The sequence below is a fragment of the Heterocephalus glaber genome, unplaced genomic scaffold, assembly GCF_053883595.1.
Source record: "Heterocephalus glaber isolate CG9 unplaced genomic scaffold, H.glaber_assembly_v1.0 deba00001608, whole genome shotgun sequence".
In the NCBI taxonomy this organism is placed as follows: domain Eukaryota; kingdom Metazoa; phylum Chordata; class Mammalia; order Rodentia; family Bathyergidae; genus Heterocephalus; species Heterocephalus glaber.
The window spans coordinates 5,506,130-5,522,909 of record NW_028258379.1 but is presented as its reverse complement, the minus strand read 5'-3'; the positions used below and the strand labels follow the sequence as shown (position 1 = coordinate 5,522,909).

Genomic DNA, 16,780 nt, shown 5'->3' with positions numbered 1-16,780 from the left:
CCTCTAACTTGCTCAGTATTGTGTTATGATATATATAATGTTTTATCTATCTTCTTTTTTTTTTTTTTTTTGGTACCAGGGATCAAACTCGGGTCCTTGTGCTTATGAGGCAGGCAGCACGACCACTGAGCTAAATCCCTGGCCCTTATCTATCTTCTTGACTACACAGACCTGGAGGATACATCTGTCTAGATGATTTTTAATTCCTATGCAAACCGGTGCAGAGCTCTGGTAGGAGAGGCTTAATGCATGTTTGATGTTGAATGAATGGAATATATGTGCTAAGCAGCTTTAAAATTAATCAAATGTATTTTATATCCCAATGCCTATAATAGTACTGTATACCCCCCAAAAAAAGATTTCATGTGAGATGTTTTAATCTGCCTTCTTGTTTATGGAATGTTGTTCACATATTCTCCCTTAAAAGGCAGAGATGAGTCAGGCATGGTGATACATGCCTGTAACTCCAGCACTCTAGGAGGCTGAGGCAGGAGAATCACAAGTTCAAGCCCAGCCTGAACAACTTAATGACTTAATGAGACCTTGTCTCAAAATAAAAAATAAAAGTAGAAATTAAAAAAGGACTGGGGGTGTAGCTCAGTGTGAATACCCTGGGTTCAATCCCCAGTAACACACACACGCGCAAAGATGAATTTAGAAATGAATAAACAGAATGCTTATTCACCAGTCCTCCACAGAATACTGGCTTAATGATCTAATCTATTACTCTAGCTACAAAGAAGTCAAGGAAGCAAGTGAGTAACAAAACAAACTAGGAAAATGAGCTTTTCAAGAGCTTTCTGGAATTCTTTAACAATCTATTATTGAACATTTAACAAAATAACTTGGAAAATAACTTGAACAACTTTGTTTTGAAACAGGGTCTTGCTATATAGTTCAAGGTGGCCTTGAACTCACTATGTAGCCCACCTCAAACTTGCAATGATCATCCTGCCTCAGCCTCCCAAAAGCTGGGATTACAGGTATGCACCACCACACCTGCCTTGATCAATGTTTGGGTTTTTTTTGGTACCAGGGATCAAAGTCGGGTCCTTGCACTTGCGCAGCAGGCGGTGAAACCACTGAGCTAAATCCCCGCCCCATTGATCCTTTTTTTTAAAGCTTAATAATAACAACAAATATTAGTTCTACTTAAGGTAATTATGTCAAAGTAGTTTACTTCAATACAAGGACTTAATTACAGACATGGAATGAACCAGATTACTTAGGGCATGATGTTTGAGACAGGCTTTTCATGGCTAAGTCCAGTGGGTCCTGAATTCTCACGTTGTTTCTCTCTATCAGGGAAGAATTTCTGCCAGACTCTTTTACGTTTTCTTCTGGTTCAATGGGGAGGAGAGTATGGGGGTTGAACAGATACCTCGGCTCCCCCAAGATGCCAACCCTGTGGAAAGAATTACAGTACAGCTCAAGTGTAAGGCCAGTGAGTGCGATGCATGGTTGTGGTTGTGATTGTGACTGTGGTTGCCCCGTGTCTGTGCGTGTTCATGCATGCACATGTGTGTATACTACAGTGAGGGCTGACACACACAGACACACACATACACGCACACTCTCTCTTTTTAAAAAGGGGGCCAGGGCCAGGGATTTAGCTCAGTGGTTCCGGTGCCTGCCTTGCAAGTGCAAGGTCCTGAGTTCCATCCCCAGTACCAAAAAGGGGGCGGGGGGGCAGGGATGTGGCTCAGTGCCACAGCACCTGCCTGGCAGGCGCAAAGTCCTGAGTTTGATCCCTGGTACCAAAAATTTTTTAAATATTAAAAAAATAAAAAGTAAAAATAAAAAAAGACCTGTCCTCAGAGTGAACCCTGTCTCAAAAAATTAAAAAAGAAATTTAAAAGATGTCCTTGTTCCCATGAAGTACCACTTAGATATGGGTCCAATTCCCAAAGATGATTCTTATAATAGAAAAACCTTAGCCTTAAAGAATCTGTTACTCACTACTCCAGGCTGGAACTCGAGTCTGGCATAACTTTCAAGCATTCTCCCCTGGTCTAGATGGGCAGAAGCAGAGATGCTTTGGGCAGGAAACAGGGGGAGAGGAGGGGTGCGGGCAGGAAGACAGGGTCGTGCTCAGCCTTCTGTCACAGGCACAGTACCCGAGCCTCTACTCCTCCTGGGCCAACCTAGGCAGCGACACCAGGGCCTTCCTGTCTCTCTCCTTGGGCCACTTACACTGGCATGGGCACGGAGTCCAGGCTTGCCCTGTGCTTCCCCACATAGGCTGACTGTCTCATCCCGCCTTGATACTTTTTCTCAACAATATTCTGAGCTTTTTCCCTGAGAGAAGGTAGCAGAGTAGACATGACTGGAGAGCGCATGTTAATGGTTTTTTAAATTGCTGGGCATTTTGCCATCATTCTCCTGTGGGACAAAGAAGGTGACATTTAGGTCACATTATCCTTTTTTTTCTAGCAACATCCTTGAGCTTAGGAAAGTCAAAAGATCATACCTGAGCCAGGCACAGTGCTGCACACCTGTAATCTCAGCCACTCAGGAGGCTGAGGCAAGAGGATTGCAAGTTTTAGACCAGCGTGGGCCACTTAGGAAGACCTCTTTTTCAAAAAAAAAAAAGTCATACCTGAATTGTACCAATGTCATACGTTTCCTCTCCCGCCCTGATTCTTCATCTTCATGCTTCCTTCGAGGAATGTTGAACATAATGGTACAGAAGAGCCTTCCTATTTCTTCCTTAATCTCTGTCAGGTGTTGACGTTGGAAAACAATCCAAGCTACACATGGACAGAACATGAAAAAGGACTACAACAAAACACAGAGAAGGATCACTATCCCCGGAAATAATATGACAACTCCCACCTGTCTACATAACACTGCTAAACAGACACAAACCCAGATGACCCCATTTCTCAACAGCTCTGGACAGCTGTGTAAAATTATACACACACTCACTTCTGCGGGAGGACAATCAGACCAAAATTCTAATTCAAAATTCTACAGTTTGTTAGCATCCCTTTTAGAAAAGATATTCACTGAAAATACATGCCTAGCAAATGGCTGTTGTTTGTTGCTAAACATTATGTTTCATATGAAAGTGAAGTCTCCAAACCATAAGTGACTCACCTCAAAGAATTTCCAGTCTTTTTGTGTGTCTGATATTCTATCCCTGTAACATAACAAATCATAATTTAAGGTTGAGAGGGAAGCCCAAGCTTTCATGATCTAGCTCTCCCTAAAAGGTAATATGTGGCCTCAAAAGTATTCAGCAACATAAATACTAGCAAAGGGCATTGTTAAGAGACCTTAACACCTCTTCTTCAACTTTCTATGTGGCCCAGGTCAAAACTCCTAGTGTCTGGTCAAAAGTTAAATTAAGGCTGGGCCGGGGATTTAGCTCAGTGGCACCACACCTGCCTTGCAAGTGCAAGGTCCTGAGTTCGATCTCCAGTACAGTAAAAAAATCAAGGTAGATTCAGGGTAAACCAGCCAGTGGGGTTTGCCAATGGAGATCTGTGTGTGTTGGAGAGGTAAGGACAGTGGTCAGGTGGGAACAGGTAATATGAGGCATTAAGTAGGTTTAGGTGTGCAGAATTGAAAGGTATGTCTAGGTTGGAGATAAAGAATAGAAACCCTAAACAACGGCTATGGCTATGGCCTTTGGGTGCAGAAAGAAACAGAGGCAAAACTGACAGGTCCACACTGTACAACCAACAGACCGAAGAGAGTACTGTGTTCCTTCTTCTAACTGACTCAGTCAGTCTCGAGCCTTAATTCTGCCACAATACAAATTCAAGGCCAAGGACCCTGGACTGGCACGAGCCACTTAGTGAACCTGGCCTCACCTCCCAAGTTGGTCACGCCATTCTGATTCTGAATCCCCGCCTTAGGAGAACAGGTCTGGCCTGGGGAGGCCTAGAGAGCCAGCCGAGAGGACAGCAGACCTGCAGCTACTTGGTGTGGCATGGGCACCAAGGCCAGAGCCAGTGCACCCCACCAGCGACCCTGGTTTTACTCCTGCTTTTGCTTGGGTCTTCTCTGGAGGAACTGTGAATTATAGGACTGGCCCTGGTACCAGGCTCTTCAGAACTTTCCAGAACACCTAAGTTCAGCAAAAATGACCCCAAACCATCTGGATCCCCAGTGTTCTCACTGGGACTTTGGTTTGTATGGCCCAAAGTATCCTTCCTTTGAGAGCATGATGCTAAAGAGATGGTCGCCTTTTCCCAGGGCCTGTCCCCACCTCCTACACGCTCTTCTTTATACCCTGGTTTCCTCTTGTGCAAGTCTTCAATGAAGAACTAAGGTGATGGTAACCACATTAAATGATATTACTGGACTATGTCGTCCCAGGTACCACCCCCAGCCCTTTACAGTGGTTGTCAGGCTTGGTCCTTGTAATATCCCGACAAGGGAGGCAGCACTGTTCTTCCCACTTCAGAAAACTGAAGTTGAGACTGAAGTCCAAGGACATATTTAATTAGGGACAGATCTTGTACTACACCTCAGGCCTGTAAAATCCACACATCTATCCTCAGAACCAGAACACTAGAGAAAATTGCTTTTTCTTTAGAATAGTTTGTAGATAGAAATACTGAACAACAGTCCAGCAGAAACTTTTTCAGGGCCAATATCAATGTTTTTTCAGTGCCATCTGAGGCCTCCACCTGAGAGATTTCTGCCTTCTGTGTCCCCTACCAGCTGGAAGCAGAGGCCATGCAGACCTGCCAAGCTGAAATGGAAAACCAGACGGTGTTTCTGGCACAGTGAGTCAGCTTGTGCTTTGGGAGAGAGTTTGGAACACAACCCAACCAGCACCATGTTAGCAAGGTTTAGAAGTGAGAAGTTGGAAAAAAAAAAAAGGAAGTGAGAAGTCGGGCTGGGGATTTAGCTCAGTGGTTTCACTGCCTGCTGAGCAAGCTCAAGGACCCGAGTTCGATCCCCAGTACCAAAAAAAAAAAAGAAGTGAGAAGTCGATGGCCCAGGACACACATACTTCCTCTCCTTTTTTTCTTTCATATTTTTGGATCAGAAGAGAAGATGAACATCCTCCTCTTGAAGTTGTCATTAACACTAAAATGTGGGCCAGGGATTTAGCTCAGCGGTTTCACCACCTGCTGTGCAAGCGCAAATGCAAGGACCCGAGTTCGATCCCCTGGTACCAAAACACAAAACAAAACACTAAAATGCTTTCTTTCTGAAAGCCCAAAGGAAATGGATGTAGCCTGCACCACAGAAATGAAATACGCAATGTTGTGGGCTTTATTCTTGTCCTTCTCTGGTTGAGCCCAGGAAATGGCGGTGTAGAATGAGGACATTTGAGAACCTCATGGTTTAAATCTCTGCACATTTGCCTCCTGCTGGTGAACTTTGGGTCACTTTTCTTTTCTTTTTTTTTCCCCCATTAACTTTATTGGTACATTTTAGGTATAAAATACAGTTACATTCATCATTGGGATCTTGTACCATTACATGAGTCTCTTGGTTCTTATTTTTTTTACCCTTCCCTTGCCCTCCCTTCACCTCCTCCACCCTTCTCTATTTGCAAAGACCTTGTTTCCATTTTTTTCCTCTTCTCATATTTTTTCCTTTCCCTTTTTTCCCTTCCCCTACCCCTCCCAATTACCCTGCTCTTTTAGACCTTTTCTTCCTGTTACACAATATCAGTTATACATTTTTTAAATTACAATATTAAGATCTAGGAGACATTACCACAGATTTTACGGAATTTAAAAGGATATAGAAAGCATATTACAAAAATCTTTTGGGAAATAAATTTGATAACTTCTAAGAAGTACCTTGGAAGACAAATTCATGAAACTAACTCTGGAGGAAATATAAAATTTGAATAGCACCTATTAAAGAAAGTATATTCCTAGCTTGAAAACCTGCCTATATGACAACAGCAGGCCCATATACATTTTAACTGATAAATTATATCAAACAATTAAAGCAGAAAAAAGAAGGAACACTTCTCCCCTCATTTTAGGAACTCAACATTATGCTAATCCTAAAACTGGATAAAGATAATAGAAGAAAAAGTTATGAACATAGGTAGAAATTTGTTTAACAAAACAAACTATTAGAAGTCAGATCTGGCAGGATGTAGAAAGTGATTTTGTTGTAGGGATGGCAGTGTTGGTTCAGCATTGGAAGATTCACCCCCCAAAATCATCATTTTAACAGAAGAAAGGAAAAAGCCATATGATCCTGTCACTAGTTGGAGAAAAAGTATTGGACTAAATTCCACAGCTGTTCATGGAAAAAAGCTATCAGGAGACTAGAAGTAGAACAGAACCTTCTCAACAGATTAAAGACATGTACTCCATACTTCCAGCAAGAACACCTTATATGAATGGAGAAGATACAATGCTTTCTCCTTAAGGTGGGGAACAAGGGCAGATGTGCTTACTCTTTTATCTGTCCATTAAACTTTGAAACCTAGGCCCCGCCAAAATAGTCTGGCAATAAAATGACACAACTAGGATAGGATTGGCACGGCAGAAGCAAAATCTTTGTATGTAGATGAAATGATCATCTACAGAGAAAATACTAAGAAATCTCTAGGAGCCCCTAGAACTTGTACTTGAATTTAGCAGGATTAGAAAACACAAAGTATATATAAAAATTCAGGTCTATGTATAATTGCTATAAATGAAGAACTGGATATTGAAATTTAAAAGTTATGTAGGAGTACAAAGGACCTAGAAAAGTTAAAAACAAAAACAAAAACAGTGTTGGAAGATGTTTAGTACCTAATTTTAAGACTTATTCTAAAGCTACAGTAATCAAGGCAGTGTTGGTGTAAGGAAAGACATATAGATCATTGGAATAAAACAGAGAATCTAGAAATAGAACCTCACATATATGGTCCACTGAGTTTTGAAAGATTATTTAACATTAGCATTTTATAGAATATAAACTCAATTCAAGAGCCGAGGAAGAGATAGTGTTTTCAGCAAACGGCACTAGAACACCTGGTATCTGTATATAAAAAATTAACCTCAACCCTTTTTTTCCATACATGAAAATAACTTGAAGGGATCTATGAACCTAAATAAGAAAGCCTAAAAGTATGAAACTTTAAGCAGAAATTATAAGGGAAAATATTTATGAATTCAGGGTAGGCAAGAACTACCTAGGATACAAAAGACATGATGTATAAAAGAAAAAAATTGATAAATGAGATTCCATCAATATTTAGAACTTTAAATGACATCATTAAAATGAAAAGTAGTCCTTAAACAGACCATATTTACAATGCATATAACCTATGACCAGAATATATAAAGAACTCTTACAGCTCATTAATAGACAACCCAATTAAAATGTAGACATAAGAAGATGATAAATAGCCAGTGTAGCACAAGGAGTGGTGTGCAATTCCAGAATCAGAAAAATACTGATCAGTACAATAATAAGATTGAATTATACACTCATTAGGGAGTTGAAGTCAAAAGTTGTAAAAGCCTTGTCATGACTTTTCTTTTTGTTGGATTCTCCCCCTTTGTGTTTAATTTGCCACGCCCAATGGATTCATTCTGCTGGGTTTCCTGGGGTTGTGATCCTCCTTGTCTTTGCCTAGGGTATTGTCTAAAATTTTTTGGAGTGCCGATTTGGTATTCATGAAGTTCCTGAGGTGCTCTTTACCATGAAAGTATCTTATTTCTCCATCAATTTTGAAAGATAGTTTTGCAGGGTACATCAACCTAGGTTGGAGGCTGTTTTCCTTTAGGGCTTGAAATACATCACTCCAAGCTCTTCTTGCCTCGAGGGTTTGCATTGAGAAGTCTGCTGTGATTCTGATGGGCTTTCCTTTGTATGTGATTTGTTTCTTTTCTCTCACTGCTTGTAGAATTTTGTTCTTCTGTTGGATTTCTGGAATCCTAACTATTATATGGCTATGTGTAGATATTTTTTGATCAAGGATAGCTGGAGTCCTATATGCCTGACTTATCTGTATGTCAAGTTCTTTCCCCCTCCTTGGGAAGTTTTCTGCCATCACTTCTGTGAACAGTTTTTTTATGTTATCTGCACTCTCTCCTCTTTCTTCATTGACTCCAATCAGTCTTACGTTATTCTTCCTTGCATCGTCTAGCAGCTGCTGGATTGATTTCTCGTGTTTCTTTACAATTTTAAAGCAATTTTTCTTTTCCTCCTCACTAATTGCAATCTTATCTTCTATATGTGAAATTCTATCCTCACATTGGTTCATGCTGCTGCGCAGACATTTGATGGAGTTTTTAATCTCCTGGAAATCTGTTTGTATCTGTTTTATGGATTCCATTTGTTTCCTATGTTGGGATTCCATCATGTTCCTCAGCTCCTCTATTTTTTTATCTGTGTCCTCTCTAGGTTTATTAATCATGTCTTGCACCATGAGCAAAATCTTTGCTGTTATCTGAGTAATTATTTCTGATTTCATTTTTCCCAGATCCTCTTTTGTTGCCAATTCAGAGAGTCCAGGTGGTTGAGTATCAGATTGTTCCATCTCATTTCCCTTTGAGGTTGCTGAGGTGATCTGGAAGTCTGTTTTTGAGGCTTGTTTATGTGTTTTCTCATTTCCATGGCGGGGGGGGGGGCGGGGTGGTCCTTCTGGCGCCCACGCGGCTCACCTTCTCTGCCCTAGGAGCTTGGCATGGCAGCGGGGGAGCTTCCTTCCGGGTGCTGGGACCAGCTTGAGTCACTTTCCTTTGCACTTTATGATTATTACATTAAGTGCATATAACATCAAATCAATTGATTACAAATTTAGGAATCTGGTGATTACAAATAACAACATTTAAGCCCCCCAAATCCTCTACAAAGCAAAACAAAGTTTACAATGGCACAATCCAGCAGAAATATAATGCAAGCTATAAATGTAATTGCAAATCTTCTAGTAGCCATGGTAAAAAGAAATAGGTAAAGTTAATTTTAGTAATATATCCATTTTATCAAAACTCCCAAAATAGCATTTCATATATAATCAAAGGTCTATATTAATGAGACAATTTATTAACTTTTAAACTTTTTTATACAGTACAGATTTCACATGTGTAGCGTGTTTCAATCTGGAGCAGCTACATTTCACGTGTGGCAAGCGGCTACCATGCTGGTCCACAAAGACACTGCATGTATGATCCACTTTTTTTTTTTTTTTTGGTACCAGGGATCGAACTCAGTACCTTGTGCTTGCGAGACAGGCAGGCCCACTGAGCTAAGTCCCCAGCCCTGTGATCCACTTCTAAGGGCACAAACCAGAGACAGAAGGGAGAGGCAGACTGGTGGTGTCCAGAGATTTTTTAGTACCCTGTCATGATTTTTTCTTATTTCTTCTTGCTGCCTTAGCTTCTTAGCTCCAAATCAAAATTAGGAAAGTATGTTACATTACTAATCATTCTAAAAGGTATAAATCTTAAGCCACAGTCCTAGACTGTGGAGAAGAAAAGGTTGTGTGCCTTTGGGTGAAATGAGTACCAGTCAACTTCCATCCCCATGATAAAGGGGAAGCTGACCTTGGCTCACGGTTTCGGAGGGTCCAGGCTTGACCAGTTAGGCCGTCACTCTGGGGCTTTGACCAGACAGCCCATCGTAGCCAGAAAGCAAAGGGCACCAGGAAAAGGCCGGGGTCCCACAGTCCCCTCCAAATCATGGCCCCCCAGTGACTGCAGAGCCTCTCGTGGGGCACCACTTCTTCAGGTTTTGCACCTCCACTAATGCCACCCGGGGACCAAGGGAGTCTTTGGAGGACAGGCAGGATCCAAACTACAGCATCAGGGTTAGATGAAGGCTGGGGTCTGCCTTGTACAAGAGGAGCTGCTTCAAAGGGATATTTTGGGCAGGGGAAGAGTCCTTGTGCTAGGAATGGGGAGCAGGAATAGGGATTATGGGTTATTTAGGTGAGAGGACAGCTTGAGCCCAGGAGTTTGAGACCAGCCAGGGCAATGTAGCAACACCTCATTAAAAAAAAGAATGACTAGGGCCAGGGATTTAGCTCAGTGGCACCACGCCTGCCTTGCAAACGCAAGGCTGTAAGTTCGATCCCCGGTACCAAAAAATAAAAAATAATAAAAGAATGACTTATATACCTGAGCTTCAAAGAGATACCCATTCTTCCCACCTTCACCCCCACCACCAGCCTCCTTGGTCACCTATCAGGTGACAGCTGCACTGAGAGCAAACAAAGAAGGTATAAATCCTAGAGTAGAGGCAGAGCCAGAATTGGCCACAGTGAAAGAACAGATCTGATTCCATGACCACAAAAGAAGTTTTCATATGTACCCTGGAACACACAGAGAAACTTTACTAAACACATTTATCAAATTTTGCTTGTGGTATTGGGGATTGAACCTAGGGCAAGCTAGGAAAGCAGTCTACCTCATCTCACTCAGTTGCCCAGGCCAGCCTCAAACTTGTAATCGTCCTGCCTCAGCCTCCTGAGTAGCTGGGATTATAGGCATAGGACACCACACCCAGCCATATTTATCAAAAATTTGTGAAATCTTTTGGGATATCAGGATTTCACGAATGTGTTTAGAATAAAAAGTCATGCCCTCCAACTTCTCAAGAGATATGGAAGCACTGGATTAACGGCACCTAAATTACTGGTTCTACTGAAATCTTCAACTTACCCAGAGGTAAATAACACAAGGTATCCTACTCCAATATTAACTATGAATATATTAGAGAGAAAGTTAGAAAATTTGTATGAAAATATTAGCTTATTCATACTGGGAAGAAGTAAAATTATGAGGTTAAAAATCAGATCATCACTTATAACATAAAAATATTGTCCTCATCTTCTACATAAAAACTACCAAAAGAGCACTCTAAACTCCTGAATCAAAGACACAATGGGTGTTGACCCATTGCCAATTAACAATTTTTACTGGCAAAAACATGCTAGGATCTGTTTCCCTCTGTGTCCACCAATCAACCCTGTGGCCTGCATGGAATTTGGTAGGTGGATGGCAGGCAAAGCTCAAAGCTCCTGCTTCTCCAAATTGCTGTCCAGCAGGCAGACTGCTGGCGACACCGCAGCTGAAGAAAGGAGACCAGCATCTCTTGGAAATGAGCTGTGAGTACCAGAGGCCACAGCCTGGTTTCAAAGTCCTAGGTCCCTTTCAAAGTCTGTATTAAACTGGCATTATAAGAAGGACAACTACTTAAGCCAAATGTCTGTACCCTAAAAGAGTTGGTAAAATCTCTCATCATGATATGTTTGTATGAGCTTTTTTATTTAAAATTGGTTTCTAATGTAGATGTCCTTTCAAATAGTAAACATGAAGTATGGAAAATAAAACTTTTAAAAAATGAAACAAATCTTATTTTTATTATTAGAAGAAGGGTGTTGTTCTTTTTTCAGTGCTGAGGATGCAGCCTAGAACCTTGCACACAGTAGGTGAGCACCACACACCACTATACTATGCCCCCAGTCCAAAAGCAGGGGTTTTTATTCTTTCTTTTTGGGGGGGTGGGTACCGGGGATCGAACTTGGGTCCTTGCGCTTGCACAGCAGGTGGTGAAACCACTGAGCCAAATCCCTGGCCCCTTTTTTTTCTTTGTTTTTTGTGGGTTTGCTTTGGTACCGGGGATCAAACTTGGGTCCTTGTGCTTGCGAGTCAGGGGGCAGAACCACTGAGCTAAATCCCCGGCCCTCCTTTTTTTTTTTTCTTTTTAACCTTAAATTCTAGTTTTTTCTGTTTAAAGTGACTTTTTTTGTGGGGCCAGGACCGGGGATAAAGTAGTCCACTGTGGTACATCCCTGGGCCCGCTCCCTGCTGTTAAAAATATCTTTCTTTCCCAGGCTGGCTTCAAACTTGCCATTCTCTTTTCCCAGCCTCCTAAACAGCTAGGATAATGTAAAGCTGATTATAATTTTACCACATTTTTTCCTGAAAATAAGGTCCAGAAAAACCCCCACTTATTCCAAATATTGGAGACTGTTTTAAGCTGAACCCTCACCAATAGCCTGGGGCAGGGCCTGCAAAGACCTCCTGGATTTGGATCACAGAAAAGCTCTGAGATGCTACATTGTCAATCCCCAATCTTAAATATCTTCTAAATGAAGAGTTATTGAACCTGAGCATCAAGGGTGTTTTCCTTCATTATCATGAGTTTCTCAATCTGCAACTGGGCCTAGGGGCAGTTACCTCCTCTCTTCTGTCCTTTGTGTAAGATGTCAGGACTCGTGTATGGGCAAACTAGCATGTGCATAGACACTGACATAAACGTGTCCCACAACAATACTTACTTTGACTTCATATAACGTAGTCTGATTTTTGAAATTCTATTCCATTCTCTTTATGACTTACTAAATTGATTTCAAGATCTATTAATGTGTGTTGTGACTTGTAGTTTGGAAACCACTGGCTAAGGAGCGTTACTGCAAGGGGAACAGGCTACCAAAAGCTGAATGAATAAAGACTATCTACACTTTTAAAAGATACAAAAAGAAATAGTGACTGCAAAACTTAAAACCACTAGAACTTGGAAGTAGCCAGGTCCTCTGAGAAGCAGACACCAGACACCAAGACAGGAGATGTGCAAAGATTTATTAGGGAAAATGACTGGGAGGGCAAATGAGGGGGGATGTGGGGCAGGCGAGAGGGGCTGTCTCATTGGGGTGGAGGTCTGACCCCGGTGAGGGGGAGAGGTGGGGGACTGGGTGGGCACCGTGGTCACTTCAGCTGCAGCACAGCTCAAGGAAAACTCAATATCTAGGGCCAGGGATTTAGCTCAGTGGTTCTGCAGCCTGCCTAGAAAGTGCAAGGTCCTTAGTTGGATCCCTTTACCAAAAAACAAATTCAACATCTAATAAACAATAAATATTCCAATGGAGAAAAAAAATCACTAATAGCTATTACTGGAAAGTTGGACATTAGTAAAGAAAAAAATCTTAGATTCATAGCTCATCCTTTATACAGTATAGGAACAACCGTGTAAGTATACTTGTTGACAAAATTATCTTTGAAAATGTAGGGGATGCAGAGAGAGATAAATCATGTAGTGAGTTCTTTTCCTATGAGTTTTTTTTAAAACTTGTGCAGCTGGGTGTGGTGGCACACAGCTACAATCCCAGCACGGAGGAAGTCTGAGGCCAGGGGATCACAAGTTCAAATCCAGTCTGGGCAACTTAGTGTGATTCTGTCTCAAAATAATAATTTTTTAGAAGGGGTGAGGATGTAGCAAAGGCCCCTAGCTTCAATCAAAGAAAAAGAAGGAAAGAAGAAGAAAAAGAAGAGGAGAAGAGGAAGAGGAGGGAGAAGGGGAAGAAGGAAGAGAAGGAAAAGGAGGAGAAGAACAAGGAGAAGAGGAAGAAGAGGGAGAAGGAGAGAGGATTCAGGAAGAAGAAGTTTGGGGTCAAAGGTCAAAGCTTTCCAATCTCTGATCCAAACCTTCCTGTGATGAGACTCCTCTTTAAATTTTAATTACAGTAGTGGAGACATTGTCATCCTCAGGTAAAAATGACCTTCCCACAGAGTCATCTTAAAACCTGCCCAGGGCTGCTCATCCTCACAGCTGCGTTTGCTGTGGATGAGCAGAGCAGCCAGCCCCACCCCTGCATCACTGCCTCATCACTGGGCCTGGCTGGAGGCTGCCGAGTAGCCCAGGTTGGCACCAGGAACCATCCCGCTCAGGTGGAGAGCAAGACTCCTCTGAGAGACCAAGACTTTTATCCTAAGCAGGGGAGAGCCTTGCAATTATCAGCAGAGATTCTGGAACTCCCTCCATCCTCACTTCCTCTCTCAAAGGAGCCTCACTTGTGCCCAGGTACCACAGCCACACCAAGGGAACACTTTCTCCAGGGCACCAGGAAGCAGCTGGAAAGGGCAGGGGGCGCGCTTACTTTCGGCAGCACATGTGATGCCTGTCCGGCATGCCCAAGTTCAGCACAAGGACGCAGTACTTCTTGGCCAAGTATTTCTGGGCTGCTTCTAACTTGCTCAAGACCAGCTCCATCTCCTTTTTCTCTACGAGACCCCTGGGGAAAAAGAAGACAATCTAGATTAATTTGAGCAAATGCTTGTATCAGTTAGCAAAAAGTCAGAATCATAAACTATTTTGAAATAAGTACTACAGAGTCATCAGATTTTCCCTTTCTCGTTTAATTTGTTTTATAAGAGCTGCGGCTTAGGGAAACCCTCCAAGTTCCTTAATAGTGATTATTCGTGGGAATGAGCATCTCAAGTCTATGGCGAATTTTCCCTTGTTTATAATTCTTTAATTGTTATGCTAACTACATATCCTCAGTTTTATATACGACTCATCCTAACTTTCACAGAGTAGCCCAGCTAAGAAAGTTACCAAACTGGTTGCGCAAGCAGCTGCCAGCTCACTTCCCGCTGTCTTCCTAAAACATCTGGGCAGACTGGTGCCCCAGGTTCCCGGTTCCTTCTACATTTAGGGCCCCATACCTGGACTCACTTCCCAATTCATCTGTGTTTGCTAAGGAGCCGTTTGTGGACCGCTGGTTGGGAACTCTGGCACCAATTAGAATAACATTGCTAGGTGGGGATTTAGCTCAGTGGCACCACGCCTGCCTCCCATCCTGAGTGTCATCCCAGGTACAAAAAAAAAAAAAAAATTGTGTCCCTATGCAGATACAGCCCCATGCTAACTGAATTGCAAATGAGCTTTCTAAAAGACAATCTATCCTTAGGTTACAGCTCTGAGAGCTAATTTTAAGTTTTAGAGTACAGCATAGGAGGAAACAATGTTGCTGACAACACCTTCCAATGCATGCTACTAAAAAGTGAAGTGTCACCAGGTGCCAGATGAAATAAAATGCTCTCTAAATAGGGACACACAACTGTCTCTCCTGAGGTCAACCATGTCACTCACTGCACAAAGGTATGCTGCGAGGGGAGAGAGCGAGTTTAAGGGTAATATGACTCTTTCAAAGCACAGAAAACATTATTACATGTGATGAGAGGCTTGCAAATCACTGGAATGAAGTGTTTCTGGAATAAAGTGGGCTCCAACCTTAAGTACCCAAATGCCACAAACTCCACACCCGTCTCCCTATGCACACCAATGGCCTTGTCCCTGGGCCTGGCTCCCACTTCCTTCAACTTCTTACCCTTCTCATCACCCTATACGCTACAGCTGCCGGTAACTCCTACTCTTCTTTTGCTGCAGAAAGAATAACCAAAGAATGCCTTGAAACTTTGGCTAATGGTTCTCAACTTCTGGTTAATGTATAAATTACTGAACAGTCACCTGGGGTGCGTGCTACAAGTACAGATTCCTGGTGCCACCCCCTCTTCAGCATTCTAGACAGAGCCCAGGAAACATAAAGCAATTGCTCTCAAGTGACTCTGAGGCAGGAGGTCCCTGGGCCACATTTGGAAATAGACACAAGAATCAATGTGTTGAAGCAAGAAAAAAAGGAAAAAGTGATGGGGAAAAAAAGGCAGCAGAAGGTAACCTAGACACAAAATTCCAGGTGGAGTTGTGTGGCCCATATCAAGATTCTGTGTCTGAAAACTACTTCCCCATGCTGTGCTGTTGCCATGTTCTTCCTTCTTTGTGTAACACGGCCTTGCACATACTCCTTGATTAGCTGCCAGTTAGTGCTCACAGGGACTAACAAGCATATGCCTTAAAAATGCAGATGATCATGGGCCAGGGATTTAGCTCAGTGGCACTGTGCCTGCCTCATAAGCACAAGGTCCTGAGTTCGATCTCCGGTACCAAAAAAAAAAATGCAAATGACCATACTAATGAGATCTTATTAACACTGATGTATTCATATATTGTTGATAACAGAAAAGTGGCATAACCCTGTGAAAAAAATATTTGAAAAGAATTTAAGAGTAGAAATGATCATACATTTTGACCCAATAGTCTCTCTCCTAGAAATTTTTTAAAAAATCATTCAAAATTGGAAGGTAAGGTTATTCTCTGCATGAAGATATTCTTTATAATTATTGTTTATCTAGCAGAAAAACTGGAAACTGCCAAGATATATAAATAAAGGGAGACAGGGCCAGGGATTTAGCTCAGTGGTTCCGCTCCCTGCCTCGAAAGCCAAGGACCAGAGTTCGATCCCCGGTACCAAATAAATAAATAAATAAATAAATGGAGACAAGGAAGAGTCACATAGTCAAGAACTGTGTAAAGGCCTGGCATTTATTGTCATCATCTATGAGCGAGTCCCTGTGAGACTGATCACAGGCACCAAAATCTGTACCCTTTGCCCCGATAATATCCTGCCCGTGAGGAGGTAAGTCAATCCATCCACACTGGCCACCATGAAAAGTTATAAACAAGAAGACTGTAATAACTTGAGAAAGGCTTATGATAAAAGAGTGCCTTTGTTCAGAGGTTATAAATCCTAACTCTGAAGGGACAAACTTTGAAAAAGTGAAGCTAGTTGATTGGCAGTGGGCACTGGGCATGTTGTACAGTGGTTTGTGTACCGTCTTCAGAGTCAGACCTGGGTTCCAATCTAAACTCTCTCATGTTAGGGAGGTAACTCCCAACAAGCCATTTAGCCTCTTTGAGCCTGAATTTCTCCATCTGTAAAGTAGGGAGAAGGTCTCTTCTTCTGGAATTTGGGTGTTTACTCATTTAAAGTCATCCAGGTGTATCTTTTACACCACCTCTATCCCTTTCTGCTGCCCTCTCCCAAGCTGCAGGCTTTCCTCCCGGGGGCAAGCCCCGGAGAAGATGATAGGCACTGTCTTGTTTAGTTCTGCAGGACTCTGTGAATTAGATGCTGCATTACTCCTATCTTCTCCCTTACCACTTTGACTAAAATCAGGGTGTTTTTCTTCTGTATCAACACCTGAATGCAATCTATATTTAGTTCTATATAACA

The 16,780-nt window shown here is 42.2% G+C and overlaps 1 protein-coding gene across 1 annotated transcript in view; it reads right to left on the bottom strand.

Annotated features, from left to right (window-relative positions):
• Positions 1 to 952: 952 nt before the first annotated feature.
• Ppp1r36 (protein phosphatase 1 regulatory subunit 36) overlaps positions 953 to 16,780 on the bottom strand; it is a 30,490-nt gene continuing 14,662 nt past the window's right edge. The window contains 5 exon segments of the mRNA XM_004837498.3: positions 953 to 1,405; positions 2,194 to 2,382; positions 2,600 to 2,778; positions 3,100 to 3,142; positions 13,805 to 13,939. Of these exon segments, the coding sequence (XP_004837555.1) occupies positions 1,222 to 1,405; positions 2,194 to 2,382; positions 2,600 to 2,778; positions 3,100 to 3,142; positions 13,805 to 13,939 (730 nt within the window). The 3' untranslated portion in view covers positions 953 to 1,221.